Below are 18,010 nucleotides of genomic sequence, written 5' to 3' on the forward strand. Positions count from 1 at the left end.
GCGAGCTGCTGCCGCCGCCCGGGCGCGAGCAGAAAGGGAGGCCGAGCGGCTGGAGCAGGAGGCAGCGGCCGCGGCAGAGGGCCCGCGGTAGCTGCGGCGGGCGAGGCCGGGGAGGGGGCGCCCGGGCTTGGAAGCCCCCGGTCCCCGTCCCGGCCGTACGAGGACAAAGCCCCCTGGTCGCCGCTGCGGCCTACACCGCGCAGCACAAAGGGCGATTCGCGACACGCACCCATCCCCCTTCTAGCTCGGGGTGGCCCCGGGCCCCCGGTGGCGGCGGGGAGGTGGGGGAAGCCCCGGCCGCGCCGCCCCTCACTCCCCCTCCCTCCCGGCCCGGCTAGCGCGCCGCCCCGCCCCCGCCGGGTCTGCCCGTCCTCTCGGGGAGGGGTCGGGGGGCGCGGCGCCCACATAACACTCCCCTCCTGCGCTCGGAGCCACCCCTCTCCCCTCCCTCCTGCAAACACCACCGCCTCCGCTGCCACCGCCGCCACCTCGTCCAACGCTCCGCAGCTCGCGGCGGCGGGTGGGCGGTGCGCGGACCGTGCGCGCCCGGTGCGCCAGATGTGCAGTCCCCGCCGCTGCCAGTGACCCAGCCGCAGCCCGAGCGGAATCCGGCCGCCTCCTCAATGCTGCGGGGGCGACATTGAGCGCACCCCGGCTTCCCTCAGCGGGGACCCCGACACGCAGAGCGCTGTGCCCAGTCCTGCCCTCTCCAGCCCGGCTCGCCCCGTGTTTGGACATGGAGGGGGCCGCTGCGCCCGCGGTCCGGGACGGCCCCTACTTGGGGTCGGGGGCGCCAGGCTCTCCCCCGGAGGCGGTGGCGGGGGCGACCGCAGCCCCCGCGGCGGCGGCGGCCCCGGAACCCAGGAAGCCGCACGGGGTGAAACGGCATCACCACAAGCACAACTTGAAGCACCGCTACGAACTGCAGGAGACCCTGGGTAAAGGCACCTACGGCAAAGTCAAGAGGGCTACCGAGAGGTTTTCGGGCCGTGTGGTGAGTGGGGAAAGCCCGCGGAGGGGGGGGCGCCGGTTTGGCTGGACGCTGCTGGGGACTGAGGGCATGCAGGGCGGGGGTCTTGGGCACCGAGGCGCTCTTGTCTGAGAGGGGCTTCCCGGGAACCCCTAGACAGAGTCCTCGCTCTCCCCCCAGCTCCCCGTGACTCAGGCGTGTTTCTCTCCCGAAACACTTGTTACATCCTGTCTGCGCATATTTTAGGGGTTTTTATCCCAGCAGCAAAGTAGTGTTTATGATTTGCAAACACTTTGCAATGTTGGGACCGTCGGGGTCTTCCTCGCGGGCACGCATTCAGACCATGCCCTGAAATAAATGCCTTATTGCTCTAACTCCAAACAGACCCACGTCCTCAGCTCAGAGCTGGTTCCCCAAGTCCCGTGTCCTGTAGATGAGTGGGACCCCCTTGTATCCCCCAACTGGCACTCCCCATCACCCTGGTGCTGCTGTCGCTGCAAGGGACGAGGGACTCCTGCCAGTTTTTCAGAGAGAAGGTTAGGCAGCAAAGGTAAAGGCAGCTGCATGCCTGAAGGTTGTGACAGTTTGCGTCTGGCTTCTGGGAGGACTGAACAGCCCAGGGCATGGGTAGCCACACACATGCTAACTTGCAGCAGATGCAATTACATTCCAGGTCCTGGCTGCAGGGCTACTAAATTGCTTTAGGGGTCTGGCCCAGCCGCCCCACTCTTTGTGACAGCTGAAACCCTGCCAGGGTCTCAACACCATTTGCACAGCCCCAAGGAGCACCTTGGGGTCTCTGGGTTGTCCCCACCTTGGTTTGTTGTCATTTTCCTTTCTGCAGAACAGGCCCCTGAAATCCACACTGCTTGTGGCTAGAGGGTTGGGTTCAAAGTGACTGACTGTTGCAGAAAGATTTTATGTGGTGTGGCAGAAAATTAACACGGTTCTTTGATTTGAAGCATATCAGATATTATTTTAATCGATTTAGGGCCAAAGTCAGGAACTAATTATGGGGCATTTTGGGGGAGGTTGTATAGGGGTCCAGGGTTGCTTATAAACTTAACAAATAACCACAGGGAAATAGCAAAATGAATTGTTGAATGAAGTGGTAGGTTGATGTTGGTATTTTTCTTTTGTGTTTGTGCAGAGACAGCCCTGTGGAAAAAAATGGGACACCAATCAGAAAGTTCAGCACCCTAATTCTCAAATATTTGGATACCTGGATAACTCCCTCATTCTAAGCTTCATTGTTTGGGTTGATAGAACTTTATCCTATAGCTTTTTAAAAGTCTGTTATAGGTTCGTTGGAAATTTGAGACATCGTGCACTGTATTTTTAAACTGGCTCCAATAAACAAATTCTGTACCAGGCAAGTAGGTGAGAATTCACTCTGGGCAGGTGCCAGTTTTGTAGGTTGAAAATTTTAAGGAGGGGGTGGTTGTAAAAATGTCCTTTGAGGAACACACTTTCAGGTTTGTGGAAGAAGAGGCTGAGAAAAGTGCACTTCATTCATGCTTTTCTTCTGAGGTGATATTCCCCAGGCTGGATGTTGAATAAGCAAAAACTAAGCTTAGCTCCTTGCTCATGTTGTCTTAATAGCTGTTGAAGAATCGCGCTGGGAAGTTGGAAAGCAGAATAATGAAAAACAGACGGAGCTGGAGTTGCAGGTTGAGGATGTGAGCTTGTGAGGGGTTGAGTGGTAAGGGTGTGTCTGGGATCTGTGAGGGGACGCAGAAGCCTGAATGCTGGGGAGCTACCGCCAACTGAAAGAATGAAAGCTTGTCTTATGGCAGACGCCTTTATTAGCTTCACTGGGGCTTCCTGTCAGGCATTGGTCTGGCTGTCTGAACAACAGAGTAGGTTAGAGTGAAAGGGATTGCATCAGTAGGGGGGAGCCTGCCTTTCTTTTTTGGTGGGTGTCTCCCTTTATTTGCAGAAACTCTAAACATTCCGTCGGAATTTACACGAATGGCCACGAGGGGGAGCCCTGAGAACAGAAGAGGTTCATTTCTCAGCCATAGGAGTTCTGCTGTTATTGTCCAGCCTTAGTTTGGTTTCCCATTGTGCTATTAGTTTCAGCTCAATCTCTTGTTTTACTCAAAAATTATACAGAGATTTTTGAATCTTGTAGAAGACCCAGGCCCCCAAACTTGCAATTTTCAAACTGCTTTCTACTGGATAGATAAACTTAGAATGTTAGCAAAATCATCTGGTGAAAACCTTGCATTAAATAGATGGGAAAACTGTTCTGTGAAGGGAAGTCCTCCGTGGCCTTGAGTCCTGCCCCTGCTGAGCACACTGCTCACAGATGGTGTAAGAACTTAAGTGAGAAACAGGAATTGTCAGGTGGAAAATTCCCTGTGCCTGGCTGAACAGAAAATAAAACAACAACAACAACTAAGTGGTTAGCAAATTGTTCTTGCCCGTACAGTGCTTGGTGACTCAATCTGTCAAGAAAAGCAAGAAATTTTCATCTCAAGTATAAACCGGGAGTTTTCTTCTGGTTCCAAGGATACATGAAATAGCCATAACTTGCGCTTGAGGTGCAATTGAGGAGAATTGAGGCACAATTCTGGTTTTTCGAGCTTCACGGAGAATTCTACAGTGATGTTTCATTTTCATTTAGAAGTGCTTTTAGAGCACTTCTGAAGGAGAGCAGTGGCTTTAAGCTGCTGTGCCAGCATGAGTGGCTCAAGTCAGGTGCTGCATGAGATGCTGTGAAATCAGCACTCCTGAGACAGAAGTGTTTAAAAACAAGAATGTTATAGCTTTCAATTGCACGTCTGGAAGGGCCTTCTAACTCAAACAAAACACGGTAGAGCATCATATTCTGTATTCTGTGAAAGGCAGTTCTGAAAAGAGTTGCAGCGCTGGAGTCAGCTGGTCCAATCCTCCTCGTGGTCCAGATATCCTTCAATCCCAAATGTGGTCTTGTGGCCACTGCCTGAGTCCACGAAACATGGACTCAAAAGTGGCTCCTTCCAGAGATTAACAAACCCAACAATGATCCACTCTTGCAGAAGGACTAAGAGCCCTGGCTTGCATTCAAATCCTGACCCATGCCTTACTAGCTTTGTAACCTTGCCCAAGTTATGTAACTTTTTGAAACCTCAGCTTCCTCATCTGTAAAATGGGCTACTAATAGTGCCAACTTCATAGACTTGCTGTGAGAATTTGAATAAAATTATCTATAGAAAGCCTCAAAAAGAGAAATTAACCAATTTTAGTTTCCTCTCTTTGCAGACTTTTTTGTTTTCAAATCTCACTTGGATTTTCATTTAGATTTTAAGACCATCAAAAGGGCATGATGCATCGGACAGTTAGCCTAGAACCATTCAGAGAAAGGTGGGAAAAATAATCAACTTTTCAGGTTAATTAGAGAATGCTAGGTTAATTAGGGAAGTGCGCCCGTAGGAAGCCAAGACAGCCAGATTCCGACAGGCTCTGAGCGTATTTCTAAAGCCTTGAATTTAGCCTTTGTTTATTGCACAACTTTTGTTTTGCTGCAAATTTGGGCAAGGCTGTTGAGCGAGCCCCTTTGTCATAACATGGCATGCATTCTCTTTGAGCCAAACTCCCTGGACTGGCAGGCTGCACAAAGTATTGCCAAAAACAACAAAGACCAAAAACAAACAACATTTTGGGGAGAGGTGCCATGTGATCACCTCACCACCAAAGACCAAGTTCGACTTTCCTTCTGTACCAAGTCATCTCTTGTGAACAGTATGTGGTGTGGTGTGAGCAGGAGGCAAGGTCTCTGGGAAGCGGTGGCAGGGCCAGTGGACAGATGTGCCCCCACATACTAGAGCTCTAGTGTGAGTGATGGGCCATCCTCATTTAGCAAAGGAACTGATTGGACCCAAAATGGATGTTTTAATCACTGACCCAGTTTTTCATAGCCTGGTGCCAGAAAACTGCAAATCCGGGGGGCAAATGAATAAGCTGACCTGCCAAACCTGGGGATGTGTGGCTGTCATAAGCATGGTGGCTGAGGTGCCATGTTTCTGCTAAGAGCCAAACCCAGTTTCAGGGAATAAGGGACCTTGGCAAACATCAGTCCAAACTTCACTTCCTTGAGGTGGGAAAAGTAATGCACAGAAGTGTTAAGTGATTTTTCGGAGGTCACACAGCTGGTGAGTGACGGAGCTGGGTCTAAGGCACAGTTCGTAGTTTGGTATTTTTTCCATCGTTCATTTAATCTTTACTAGAGTAAGACATGGTCCTCACTCTTAAAGACCTTATGATCTAGTAGCAAAGATGAAATGTACTTACAAATATTGAACTAATTCTGCTCAGTTCAACCAAGATTTATTACTGTCTGCCATATGCTTTTTACCATGTTAAATGCTGAGGCATAGACAAGGAACTTACCATCTGGTGGAAGAGACAGAGTAAGCAATTGCTAGGCCACGGGTTCCTCTTCCATACAGGACTGGATTATGGCAGGTGATTTTCAAATCAGAATGTAGCTCATGGACGTTTAGTTCATTATACGGAATTTCATCCTGGACAGGAAAACCCCCTCCCGTATTAGCACTGCTGCTATTATTACCACCAGCTGATATGTTTCAGAGCCTGGGCTGTGTCACACTGTGCTCAGTGCTTTACAGACATTTTCTCTAATCCTCTCAACAACCCTAGGAGGTATTATGCCCTCTAGTTAGACCCATTTAACAGATGGGGAAAGTGACGCTTAGGGAGGTGAAGTAACTTGCCCAGGGTTATACAGCTAGTCAGTGTCAAACAAGTCTGTGTTGAAACCCATCGCTGCTAGAGGAATGGAGAACCTTCCTTATGTTGCCCAGCTGGTCATCTCTGGATTTGGGTCTGGGACTCTGTACCTGGTGCCAGAAGACCAGCCATGGGGTGATTCTGTTCCTGGGTGGGGGGCTCTCATTGTTCAGGAAGGGGATATAGAGAACAGCCATGACGTACTATAGGATTAGGGAGGGCAAGTGCTGTTGATGATGACCCTTAGTTTGAGTTTCAGAAGACTGAAATATAGGGCATTTCAGCCAGAAGGCAGGTTCCGGGGTGAGCAGGCCAGACTCCTTACAATGCAGGGTTTGTGCTGGGTTGCGGTAGGAGGCAGGATGCGTAAAACAGGATGGGAGGTTGATATCATCGTCGTCGTCGTCATAACAACAGCTAATGCTTCTTGAGTACTTACAGTATGCCGGGTACCCATTTTGGATTTCATCCTCCTAATAATTCTGTAATCATCTCATTTTTCAGATGAAGAAACTGAGTCACAGAGAGGTTCACTAGCCTGCCCAAGGCACTTGCAGCTGCAGAGCCGGGGTTGGGACCCAGGCAACACGAATGCAGAGACCTTGACCATCTCCCTTGCTCTAGGGGCTGCGCTGGTTTCTGATCACAGTGGGGCCCTGAGCCCATCAGTCTGGCGGGCTGGCACGGAGCTGGGAGGCGAGCCTAGAGATTTTTGCAAGAGTTGAGGTCTGAGAAGATAAGGAGCGGAACCGTGCTGTGGGAGAGAGAAGTCTGCTGCTGACAAACTAGCTGCTTGCTGGGCCATGACTTAGTTGAATGAATCAGGTCGGGGGGCTCTCCACCTGGACACACACTGAGTTCTTCGTTGCTTAAGCAGCCTCAGGTTCTAGAATCCTCAGGGGGCCTCAGGAGGTCAGCTGGTTCACTTCTCTCTCTGCTTGCAGACAGAAATGCACCCACTCCACGTGCCAGGTCTTCGTGGCATCGCTTCCTCGTGGGAAGTTACAGGAGATAAGGTTGAGTCAGGTATTTTGTCTGTTCTGTTGGTAAGCCCTGTCTAACCATCTGGAACCGACCATTGATGCCTAACATAGTGCAAGCACATAGTAGGTGCTCAACAAAGGCTTGTAGGATGGAATTGAAGTGAATACAGTTGAGCCGGGATATTTTAGGAGGTGTCAAGGCTGTAGGTCATTGTTTCTGACCTCAAGGAGCTTTTAGATTTGCTGGGAAGAAAAGACAATGGCTGGAAATGAATGGCGGGTTACGTAGCAAAGTCTGCAGAGCCAGGCAGACCCTCCCCTGCACAAGTTCCCTTTCTGTTACATGTGCTTATGCACTCGTTAGGGAGAGAGAGACATCTGTCCAGGGCTTGTCAGCTTCCTGGCCATGGCTTCCTGTCCTCAGTGGCTCTGGAGTCAGACAGCGTAAGTCTCATTTGTCTTTCCCACATGAAAGTCCTCGAGCATCTGTAAGTTATGATTTGTGAAGTATCTGCTTTAAAGCAGAGTGCATTTATCATCGCACTGGCCCAGACGACACTGTATAGTGCAGGAATGAGAAGATCCCAGGCCCCAGAAAGGGAGGGGCTGGGCCAAGATGACCCACCCGTGAGTGGAGTCTGGCTGTATTGATAAAATTCTCTGGAAACGGCCCAGGAGCAGCCAGATGTTGACTTCACAGCGAGGCTCTGCAGTAAACTTTTGACTACATGTTAAACCGGGGCCAGGCAATTCCACTCCTGGGTCTGCCCAGGAGAAATGCAAACACATGTCCACCCAGAAACGTGCACACAAATGTTCACTGCAACATTATTTATAAGAGTCTCAAAGGAGAAGCAACCCAACTGCCCATCAGCTGATGAATGGATAAAATGTTTGTTCATTTTACTTACAGATTGTTATTTATAATCAATTCCATAGTTTTATTTATGGAATAGTTCTGGAATATTATTCAGGAATAAAAAGGAATGGAGTACTGGTACATGTTACAACATGGCTGAACCTTGAAATCATCATGCTAAGTGAAGAAGCCCATTACAGAAAGTCATATATAATGTATGATTCCATTTCTGTGAAGTATCCCAAATAGGCAAATCCATAGAGACAGAAAGTGGATTAGGGGTGTGTTGGAAGTAAATGGGGCGTAACTACTAATGGGGGTTTCTTTTTGGGGATTAAAGCATTGGAAAATTGGTCGTGATGAAGATCGCACAACTCTGTGAATATACTAAAGACCCTGACTTCTGCTTTTTAAATGTGTGAAATGATGGTGTGTGAATTAGATCTCAATACAGCTGTTATAAAAAGCAGCTGTGCCTTGGGGAGGTGGTTAGAAAGTGGAATGGGATTAAAACTCATATCTCTCTGGCCCCCAAGATTCTAACCAGTGGGTTCACAGAACTCTCACGCACATTTTGTGTGAAAAAGTGGGAAGCATGGTCCTGTCTGCCATGGACAAGAGAAAGTGCCCTGGAGTCAGACTGCCTGGGTCCCCACTCCATCCCACCCTTGACAGCTGTGTGACCTTGGGCTAGTCACGAATCTTGTTTAAACCCTGTTTCGTCATCTAGGGCTCATAATACTTCTTATTTTATGGATTGTTGAGAGGATTCACGTGCGGTAGCTAAGGCTTTGCCCCATGCTTGGCGCATAGTAGGCACGCAACAAATGCAGCCAGGGCCATTGCTAGTCTAAAAGGCACATTTGTACGAATTAGAAAAAGACCTTTCTCTAGGTGGATGAGTTTGACAAGGCTCCTCTCCTGGCCTGAAGCAACCTCCCCAAACTCGTGGCTCTATGACAATAGTGTGGGCTGGAGGCCAGTCACTTGTCCCTCCACTGGGTGCCTGGTGTGCGTCTGACCTGCATATATCCCTGTTTTGCAGCCCCGGTGCTGGCTTTCACTATGGTTCTTATTAGCTACCGCTTGTCACTATTCTGCGGCTGAAGAGTCCCCATGATGAAGACACAGCGTACCCTGAGGGCTGGCACACATTTGCACTCTAGCAATAAACCAGATATATTTAATGAGTGCTTACTAAAGTGCTCAGGACTGTGGGGCATTTCAGAGAATATGACACATCCTGCCACCGAGATACCGAGAATTCAGTTGGTGTGGGTAATGAACACATCTGGGATAATCTGAGAACCATGCCAGGTAATGAGGTGCAGAGGAAGAAATCACGGCTGTGGAGTCAGACAGATGTGGGTTCAAATTCCTGCCTGCTACTTGGCAGCTCGTGGATCTGGGCAAGCTGCAACCTTCTGTTTTCTCATCTACAAACTGCGGCGACCGAGTGGAATTGCCATGAGAAGCAGGGGTTTGAAGCTTCCAACGCAGAGCTTGCTGCATGGTGGGATCTTGAAAACTATACCTGGTATTATTGTTTTGGTGAGACGTACTAGCATCGAGTACCTGGTGACCTTCTCATCTTGGATCATGGCTCTCCCAGCTTAAAACCTTCTCACGGGGTGCCAGGGGACCAAACTCTGAATTTGCCATGTCCTTCAAGGCTCCTGCCTGGGTGTGTGAACTCTCACTTCCTTATTCCTCTGTCTTGGCCCTGTGTCCATTCCCTTTGGAGCACGTAAACCATGTGCGTTTGATGGTTTGTCTGTATACACCCTCCCCTTTGTCTTCCGTTAGAATGGAAGCAGGGCAACTGTCTGTCTTACTCACCTCTGCATACTGGCCTATAGCCTGGTCCCAGGCATGTAGTGGTAGCTCTGTAAATATGAATGGATGAATGCATGAATGCATGCATGAACAAGCGAACAACCAGCTACATGAAGAGTGCGCCAGTAATCCTGAGCAGGGGAGTTCTGTGAAGATGGGTGGCAGCAGGGAAGGCCCCTTGAGACTCCACTGTCTTCCTTTCCTGGTTCACCCTCCTCACCAGCGTGACGACATCTGTGGGCCTGGAGAGGAGGAGGGAACCTGTACCCCACCCATGGAGGCTGCTCTCCACTGCTCTGCAGCCTCCTTGGGTTGCTCCCCACTTCCCCAAGACTCCAGCCTCCCGTCTGAGAAACCTGGTGATCATCTCTGCAGAGCAGGCAAGCTTTAGATGCAAAATGCATTTGCAAGACTTTCAAAACATTTTATCCCTGGGTTGTAAATCAAGTACTTAAAGAATTGTAAACTGGCTGGAGTGCAGGAGGTAATGTATGTCTGGAAGAAACACCATCATGATTTACCCTTTAAACTCAAAAAAAGAATCCCACTTGTTTACTTTCATTAGACATATTGAGAGGCAGCATGAGATTTCCAGGAGGAAAGTGCTAAGAGGCCTCTGGTAGGTTCCCCGCCTTCTCTGGAAGGGGCTGGTGGCATTCTAGTGACTCAGGGCTCCACTTGAATCTGTTTGGCCCAAGGGCAATTTCCCAGTTTAAAAAAAAGGGAGCCCCTTCTCTTAGTATTTCCTAAGGGCCCATCCCCCCCCCCCCATTTCCTTGTGTCAAGCTCCTTCTATTCCTGTGGCTCAACAGCCCCAAAGGCAGCTAGCTGACTGCAGATTGGAAGGAATCCTTGCTGGATGTTGTCATTTCACAGTAGGGGCCCTGGTGTGGAACCCCCTTTCTTCACCTGTACATTGAGGGGCTGAGACACAATGTTCTCCAAAGTCCCGGCCAGCTCATAGGAAGAAAATCCTGGGATTCGCTGAAAGGAGTGGGTAAGATGGGGACTTCATTTCCTGTGGCCTGGTTTTGGCAGAAGAACTCCTTGTTGGGGGGGAAGGGGAAGTACATTCAGCTCTCAAAACCCTTTTGAGATTGTTTGGTGCAGGCTTTGTCAAGTGCCAGGAGAGTCTTCCTATGTGGAGTGTCAGGCTGTCGGGGGGGGTGGGGTGGGGGGCTCTCACCTTCCCTGCTCCCCGGTTCTAGGATGCCAGTTCACTCAGCTCAAGGCAGGCACTGCTTCTGTAAGCACGTCTGTGGGGAGGCTTCTGAACTAGGCTCTGTGTGAATCAGAAAACTCTCACTTTCAGAGAACCTATCAGTTTTCTCATCTGTAAAATGGGGTGATAATAGTAGAACCTACCTCCTAGGTTGTCGTAAAGATTCAGGGAGGATGCTGAGAACAAAGCCTGACGTGTAGCCAGTTCTCAATAAATGTTAGCCGTTATTATTTAGGATTTAGAGGAGGGCAAGCTCATGTTCTACTGAGTTGCCTGGAAGGATCTTTGTTCATTTCTTAGATACTTAGAGTGTAGGAGGCTTTGCTCTTGGTCCCAATGAAGCCAGAGCCCTGTGGCTGCCTCTGCTCGCGGCTGTGCATTTGGGTCTTCCTGTAGATGCCAATTTCTCCCTGTGATTTCAACAGTGATTAGGACATTCAGCATCCATTTAGCCCGGGTCCTTCATCCTGGGGACGGGTGGGGTGGAGGTAAGACTCCAGGAATGAGGAAAAGACTAAAGAGGGGTCCTCTCCCCAGGGCAAGGGATGTTTTTGGCAGCCTCATTTAAAAGGAAGGCTTAACTAATATGTTTACTACTGTTTCATCCTTAAAGGTGAAAACAGTCAATCAATCAGTCAAGCTCACGTTTAGGGAACACTGCTGTGTTTCCCCGAAAATAAGACCAGGTCTTATATTAATTTTTGCTCCAAAAGACGCATTAGGGCTTATGTTCAGGGGATGTCCTCCTGAAAAATCATGCTAGGGCTTATTTTCCAGTTAGGTCTTATTTTCGGGGAAACACGGTGTATTTGCCAGGTCTGGGGGTAAGTGCGTTACCTGTATCATCTCACTGACTTCCTTGTCGGCCTTGGACCCAGCCTGTGAGAGAGATGCTGTCACCATCTCCTTTACTGCAGGAGGCCACACTTTGTAACCTGGGGGTGGTGGCAGGAATGAAACTCAGTCTGCTTGAGTTCTCAGCTGTGACCCGAGACACCGCTTCCCAAGAAGGAGTAGAAATATCTCTGTTATTTTTTTGTGTGGCAAGTGCCTTTCCCCGGTAGCACATTTAAAAAGATTTATTCAGGTATGTGTTGAGCTCCTTCTCTGTGCCAGGCACTGTAGGGGCTCTGAGGGGACACCAAGGAATGAGATATGACCTCTGTCCCAAAGGAGCTCAGCCACCTCTTGGTCCTACGACGTGTACCTATCCCTGTGTCAGTTTTAAATCCTTAGCTTTGTGGTCCACAGTCACCCCTCTGGCTGATCCATTTAAGAGACCGATCCTTTTTTGTGGACTTTTTTTTTAAATCTCCCAGAATTCCATCCCTTTGTATCACGTACATCCATTAATCCAGCCTTGACTCTCTCAGTATCAATTTAAAAAGATGCCTACAAACTTAGAGATACTCTCAGTGGTCCTTGATGCAACATAATTGCTCTGTATGGTTCTTAGTTGACCTGAAAGGGAACTCGTTCTCCAGTTGCAGAAGTCGTGGGACGGAAGAGGCTGACACTCCGCTGATCTACCCAGCTCAGAGCCCAGCAGGAGAATGTGTTTGGACAGAAAGGCAGGGCAGTTATATGCTCACTCCGGGGAGAGCCGCACCTTGTGCCTTCCTCATGGTTCATTGATGTCTGTTTCCCAGGCAGAATCAATCGGAATGCCCAGGGAAGAAACCAGTGTGTGAGTGGGCGTGCAAGCCGCTGGGAGCAGAAATCCTGGAGAGGGGAGGAATTAAGTGGAAATCTCTACGAATCATGTCCACCTTCGTGAATGTGTAGGAGGGTCCGGAGCAGAAGGAGGACCCTTTTGCTAACAGTCCTAATAGCAGGGAACATTTAGTGAATGACAAGTGTGTACCAGGCACTGTTCTGCCTACTTTACCTGCTTTCTGTCCTTTGAGCCTGTGTGATTATTGCGTTCATTTTGCACTTGAGGAAGGAGAGGCTTAGAGAGATCGAGTGACTGGCCCAAAATCACAGAGCTGGGATTTAGAGCTGGGTTGTCTGACTTCTGAGTCATGGCCGTGACCACTGGACTCCGTGGCCTCTCGTGGGTGTGGAGCCTTGTAAGCCTCTGTAGCTTCTTGCTTTGTTTCTTCACCCACATAGTGGATGGTAGACACCCGTTGAACCCACAGGTAAAGCTCAGAGAAAGTTGTCTCCAGGCTTGTGAAAATAGCCATTTGATGCACTTCGTTCCATGAACCCGATTTTTCTGTGTCTTACTTATTTATGTCGTCCCAGTGCTAGTTCAGTGCTTGGCACACGATCAAAGTGCACTAAATGTTTGCTAAATGACTGTGGAGTGTCACGAGTCTAAGGCTATTGTCAAGAGACTTGGGGGCCTGTCCCACCACTGCCACAACTTGTGCTGTGTGACCTTGGGCAAGATGCGTTCTTCCCATGGCTACCACGCTACAACTAACTGGTCTGTAAGATGAGAGCTCCGGGCCTGATTTCTGTTTTATGATTCATTATTCATTCAACAAATATTTGTTGAGTGCCTGCTGTGTGTCACACACCACTCTGCTCTAGGCGACAGAGCGAGAGTGAGGATGAGGCAGATGAGGGTTCTGCTCTCTTGCAGTGCGTCTTATTCCAGCCCCTTCCCGATTTTGCATCTGGTGAGCCCTCATGTCTCCTCCCCAGACTGCTTCCAAGTGGCAGACACTGAATCCTTCCTTCTTTGTCTTCCTTCGCTAGAAGGTGTGTTCCACCAGGGCCGGGATTTCCATCGGTTTTGCTTACGGATGTGAACCAAGCGCCGAACACAGTGCTTGGCAAGTAAATATTGGTGACAGGCAGGCATGCACACCTGAATGAAGGATTACCATGTCTCTCTTGCTAGTGAAATCTCAGGATATGAAAATTCTGGGGCTAAAGCCCAAGAAGAAAATTAAAGCACCAAAGTGCCATTTTTTTCCAGGAAAAATACCATCTTTATAAAGGCAAGATGCAGCCAAGATTAGGAGGGTTTATTGTTTCTGCTAGCTGAAGGATTAGGGAGTCAGGCAGGATTCCTCGATTTTTCATTTGGTGATGCTTTTTGCAAACCACAGAGTAAAAACAAAAACAAAATTTGTCCCATTTCTCCCCCTCTTTTGCTTCAAGTAGAAAAAACACTTGCTTCTTAAAACAGCTCATGAAGGAAAAAATTATAACAAATATTTTGCATTTCTCTGGTGGCGGCACAGTCTGAATTCCTTTCAGCCCCACAATGAGTTCTAATTTTGTGAAATGTTTGGATTAGCCACCAATTTTCCGGTGGGAGTTAGGAGGCTTGTATTTGTACATGTATGCCTGAAGCGAAGAAATCTCATAAAATCCATGCAGTGTCTCGGGCCCAGTGGGACCTTCTCGCCAAGGACAAAATGACCATCAGCGGAATGATGGGGAAGAGAGAGATCTCTCTGGCAGCTGTGGGCAGGCTTTTCGGACACTGGTGTGTTCTTGAACCACAGTGTCTAGGGTTTGGCTGGGCTGCATACCACTTCCAACTGATCATGGGTTATAAAAATCCCAGCCCAAGTTGTACCTGACCTTGTTCCTTCCATTCCCGGAGCCAGAGAACATTAGGGCATCTGGTAATTGGGTAAGAGGCATTTGATAACACATGGTGCTCTATTCCCCCCCCCCCACCCCGTCCCCGCCCCCCCCCACCCCAGCCCATAGCATACATTGTCTTGTGTTATAATTTCCAGTTTACTCATCTCTTTCTGCATCTAGATCGGCACTGTCTCTCATGGACACATGTGGCTATTAAAATGAAAACTTAATACAATGAAATAAAATGAAAACTTCAGTTCCTTGGTCATACTCGTTACATTTTTAAGCACTTAATAACCCTCTGTGACACGTAGCTCCCATCGATTGGACAGTGCAGAAAAGATCATTTCCATCATCATAGAACGTTCTGAAGGACAGCCCTGCTCTAGGGGCTGACTTTCATGATTGCAGTGACACGCTCCACCCCTGCCCTTGCATTATTAGCTCCATATGTAGCACTTGTCACTAACTGTAATTATCTCTTAGCAACCTCATTCACCATCTTTACTGTATCGCCAGTGTCTAGGACAGTGCCTGGTATATAGTAAGCACCCAGTATAGAGTTTTAGAATGAATGAATGAAGTTGTCTGTCTGTTCAGCATTGCTTTGTATGTGCCTAACACATAGTGGGTCTTGCAAGAAGAAAATTGAATGAATACTTCTAGAGTTTTAACTATTGAATGGATTCATCTGATAGCTGTTGAGCACATACTAGGTGCCGTTGTGCGAGGCTCTGGAGATGTGGTGATGAGCAGACAGACACGGTTCTCTAGAGTAGGAGCTTATCCAATCCCAGTGGTTCTTAAATGTGCAGGGAACATGTGAATCTCCTGGGTGTGTCTGTTAAAATGCACCATCCCTGGCACCCACCCCAGAGAGTCTGATCCAGCAGGGCTGGGGTGGGTCTCAGGGGGACCTGGAGAATCTTCAGCCTTTTAACTAACATCTTAAGTGGACAATTAAGTTCACGAACTCATCCTAGAAAAGTGCTACATACCTTGTTGCTGAATATCACTACGGTCCCCTCCGATGTACTCCCCTTGGGAAGCTATGCACCGATGCCCGTGCCTAGTTTACCCTTCAAAGCAATTTGGGAACTCTTTTTCTGGAATGGCCATCAGAGCTGTCCTCGTATTACCCTTGATGTCCTGAATGTCATCAAAATGTTTTCCTTTCAATATTTCCTTTATCTTCAGATAAAGAAAGAAGTCATTGGGGGCCAGATCAGGTGAGTAGGGAGGGTGTTCCAATACAGTTATTTGTTTACTGGCTAAAAACTCCCTCACAGACAGTGCCCTGTGAGCTGGTGCATTGTTGTGATGCAAGAGCCATGAATTGTTGGCAAAAAGTTCAGGTTGTTTTCATCTAACTTTTTCCCGCAGCCTTTCCAGCACTTCCAAATAGTAAACTTGGTTAACTGTTTGTCCAGTTGGTATGAATTCATAATGAATAATCCCTCTGATATCAAAAAAGGTTAGCAACATCGGTGCAGTGAGTTCACGAACTTAATTGTCAGACCTCGTAGTCACTTGAAATGTTGGTTAAAAGGCTGAAGAAGGGCTTGGTCCATGGTCTGTACTTTGAGAAACACAGCAATGGGGAGCTAGTTGTAGTTACCTGGGGATACACTACCCCACTTTCTTTGGTCCACATCTTCTCTTGTGATTACCGGAGGGCCTTAAGACCCGGGCCCTTATATTGGACCTGAAGCTTGAGGTCTCTTTGCCTTGTATCTTCCCATGGAGTAATAGTAATACTAGTAAACAGTTGCATGGCAGTGATTGTGCCAGGTGAGAGACTAAGCTTGTTAAATCACTGACCTAAATTCATCCTTATGATAACTCTGAAAGGTACCTACCAGTATTATCCCCATTTTACAGTGGATAAACTGAGGCATAGAAAATCAAGTCAGTTGCCCATGTTTGCTCTACTCAGACCCTGAAGTGCTGTGACACTGCTGCTCATGGTCACTGAACTTGAGCAGCTGCCTCCCAAGTGCCACACGGGTCTTCATCTCCGTTCCTGCCCGTTGCTCAGAATCGAAGTTCACGTATATTGATGAAATGCCTGTTTGGGGGATTAACACGTGTGGGCATTATGAGCTCTGTTGATCTACAAATGCCCATGCCTGGCCTCAAGGAACATAATTCATTCATTGGCCCTACTACGTACCAGCCCTTTGTGGTGCTCCCAGGTGTAAGAGCCTTGCACCTGGCCTCATGAGGGGACAGAGACATAGCCAGGGGCTTCCAGAGAAAGGGTCACAACCAAGATAGGTTTTCTTCTAGGCAGGAAAAGCAAAGCAAGTCTTGAAAACTAGGAGTTCCCTCATTTTGCTACTTGTGACACAATTTTTACATAGTTTTGTTGTAGAATATACCAGTTTCACCCAGCAGAGGTTCAGGGTGTGTGTGTGTGTGTGTGTGTGTGTGTGTGTGTATTTTATATATGTGGTGGGGGTTCAACATAAGGTAGGATGTATCTTTCTTTGTTAACCACTTAGCAAGGCAGGAGACCCCTTGAGATGGGAGTGCCCAGAACTCCTGACCCACTTGGGAGAACTTTGAAAGAAGGAGGGTGAAAGGGAAAGGAGTGGATATTTTTAGAATACCTAGTGTGTGCCTTCTGCAAGACATATTGAATGAAACAGTTTATGTGTGTCATCTCATGTCACAGCAACTCTGTGACGTGTGGCGACTCTTAGCCCCATTTTACAGTAACGAAGCCAATGCTCAGGAAAAGTAACTGACCTGCTCAAGTAACCAAGGTAACCCCTGAGTTCCAAATTCAGGTCCCTCTGCCCCACTGTGACTCTTCCTGCCACCCCACTGGTTCTCAGTCCTGGCTGAGCATTAGCATAACTGGGGACCTTTCCAAAGCTCTCTGGGGATGGGGCCCCGATATCAGTATTTTAAAACCGCGCTCTTGGTTACTGCAGTGCACCGCGGGAGTTGAGAGGCCCTGGCTAAAGCGTGCTGACTGCCGAGGTCCAGGGGTCTGCACGCCTGAAGGGGTCCACATCGACGACTGGTCAAGCTGGGAGGGACCTTGCCCACAGGAAGGCAAATCCCCTCCCCCACCCTTGCCCCACCATGTGCTTTCTCCAGGGAGGACTGGTGTATCCAAAGCCATCCCACTGGACCTGGGCCTGGACCTTTTGCTCTGTTGCATCAGAGGCTGCCCGTAAATCGGCAGCCGGCTTGTTTTCTTTTTAGGCCCCAGTTGTAGCGACCTTTGTATGTCTGTTTATTTCAGGGAAATAATTCCATCCTACCAAATTGATTCCTTGGGGGCTACAGAAGTACATTTGAAGGGACTTCTTTTAGTGGGGTGACCTGAAATGTCCTCTTAAGAGAGGCTACAGCTGTTCCCTTTCTCCCAACTCCCATCTCACTTTGCCCTCTGACATCAACCTCTCAGCCTCACTGTCGTGTTCTGACTTATACACATCTCGTATAAGGCCTACTTGTTACTAATAGTAGTTAAAAAAGCGGTTTGGGAGCATACACTGTATGTTGGGCAGACTACGGGGCGTTTTTAACGTGTTATCTGATTGCATTTTCTTGGCAGTGATGAGAGAGTAAACACAAGCCTGAAATCTGGGGAATTTTATCCTTAGAATGGGGAAAGTTACAATCATGCCAGATTTGCTGGCCTTGTTGGAGAATGAGGTGTTCCATGGACTGTGGTGGGTGCCACATTGGAGCCGTTGGCTTGGCTGGGATGGCGGTGGGTAGTTGGCTAATTGAACAGAAGGGTGTGGGGTAGCCCAGCAGCACCTGCTCTTCAACCTGCCATTATTCTCAGTCAAGGAAATGGAAAGCACTGGTTAATCGGATGCACTGACTGGTTA

The 18,010-nt window shown here is 48.6% G+C and overlaps 1 protein-coding gene across 1 annotated transcript in view; it reads left to right on the forward strand.

The window, feature by feature from the left end:
* Positions 1-380: 380 nt before the first annotated feature.
* NUAK1 (NUAK family kinase 1) overlaps positions 381-18,010 on the forward strand; it is a 72,274-nt gene continuing 54,644 nt past the window's right edge. The window contains exon 1 of the mRNA XM_033117454.1: positions 381-994. Coding sequence (XP_032973345.1) covers positions 737-994 — 258 coding nt within the window. The 5' untranslated portion in view covers positions 381-736. The remainder of the gene's footprint in view (positions 995-18,010) is intronic.

This window comes from Rhinolophus ferrumequinum, chromosome 10, assembly GCF_004115265.2.
Source record: "Rhinolophus ferrumequinum isolate MPI-CBG mRhiFer1 chromosome 10, mRhiFer1_v1.p, whole genome shotgun sequence".
Lineage (NCBI taxonomy): Eukaryota > Metazoa > Chordata > Mammalia > Chiroptera > Rhinolophidae > Rhinolophus > Rhinolophus ferrumequinum.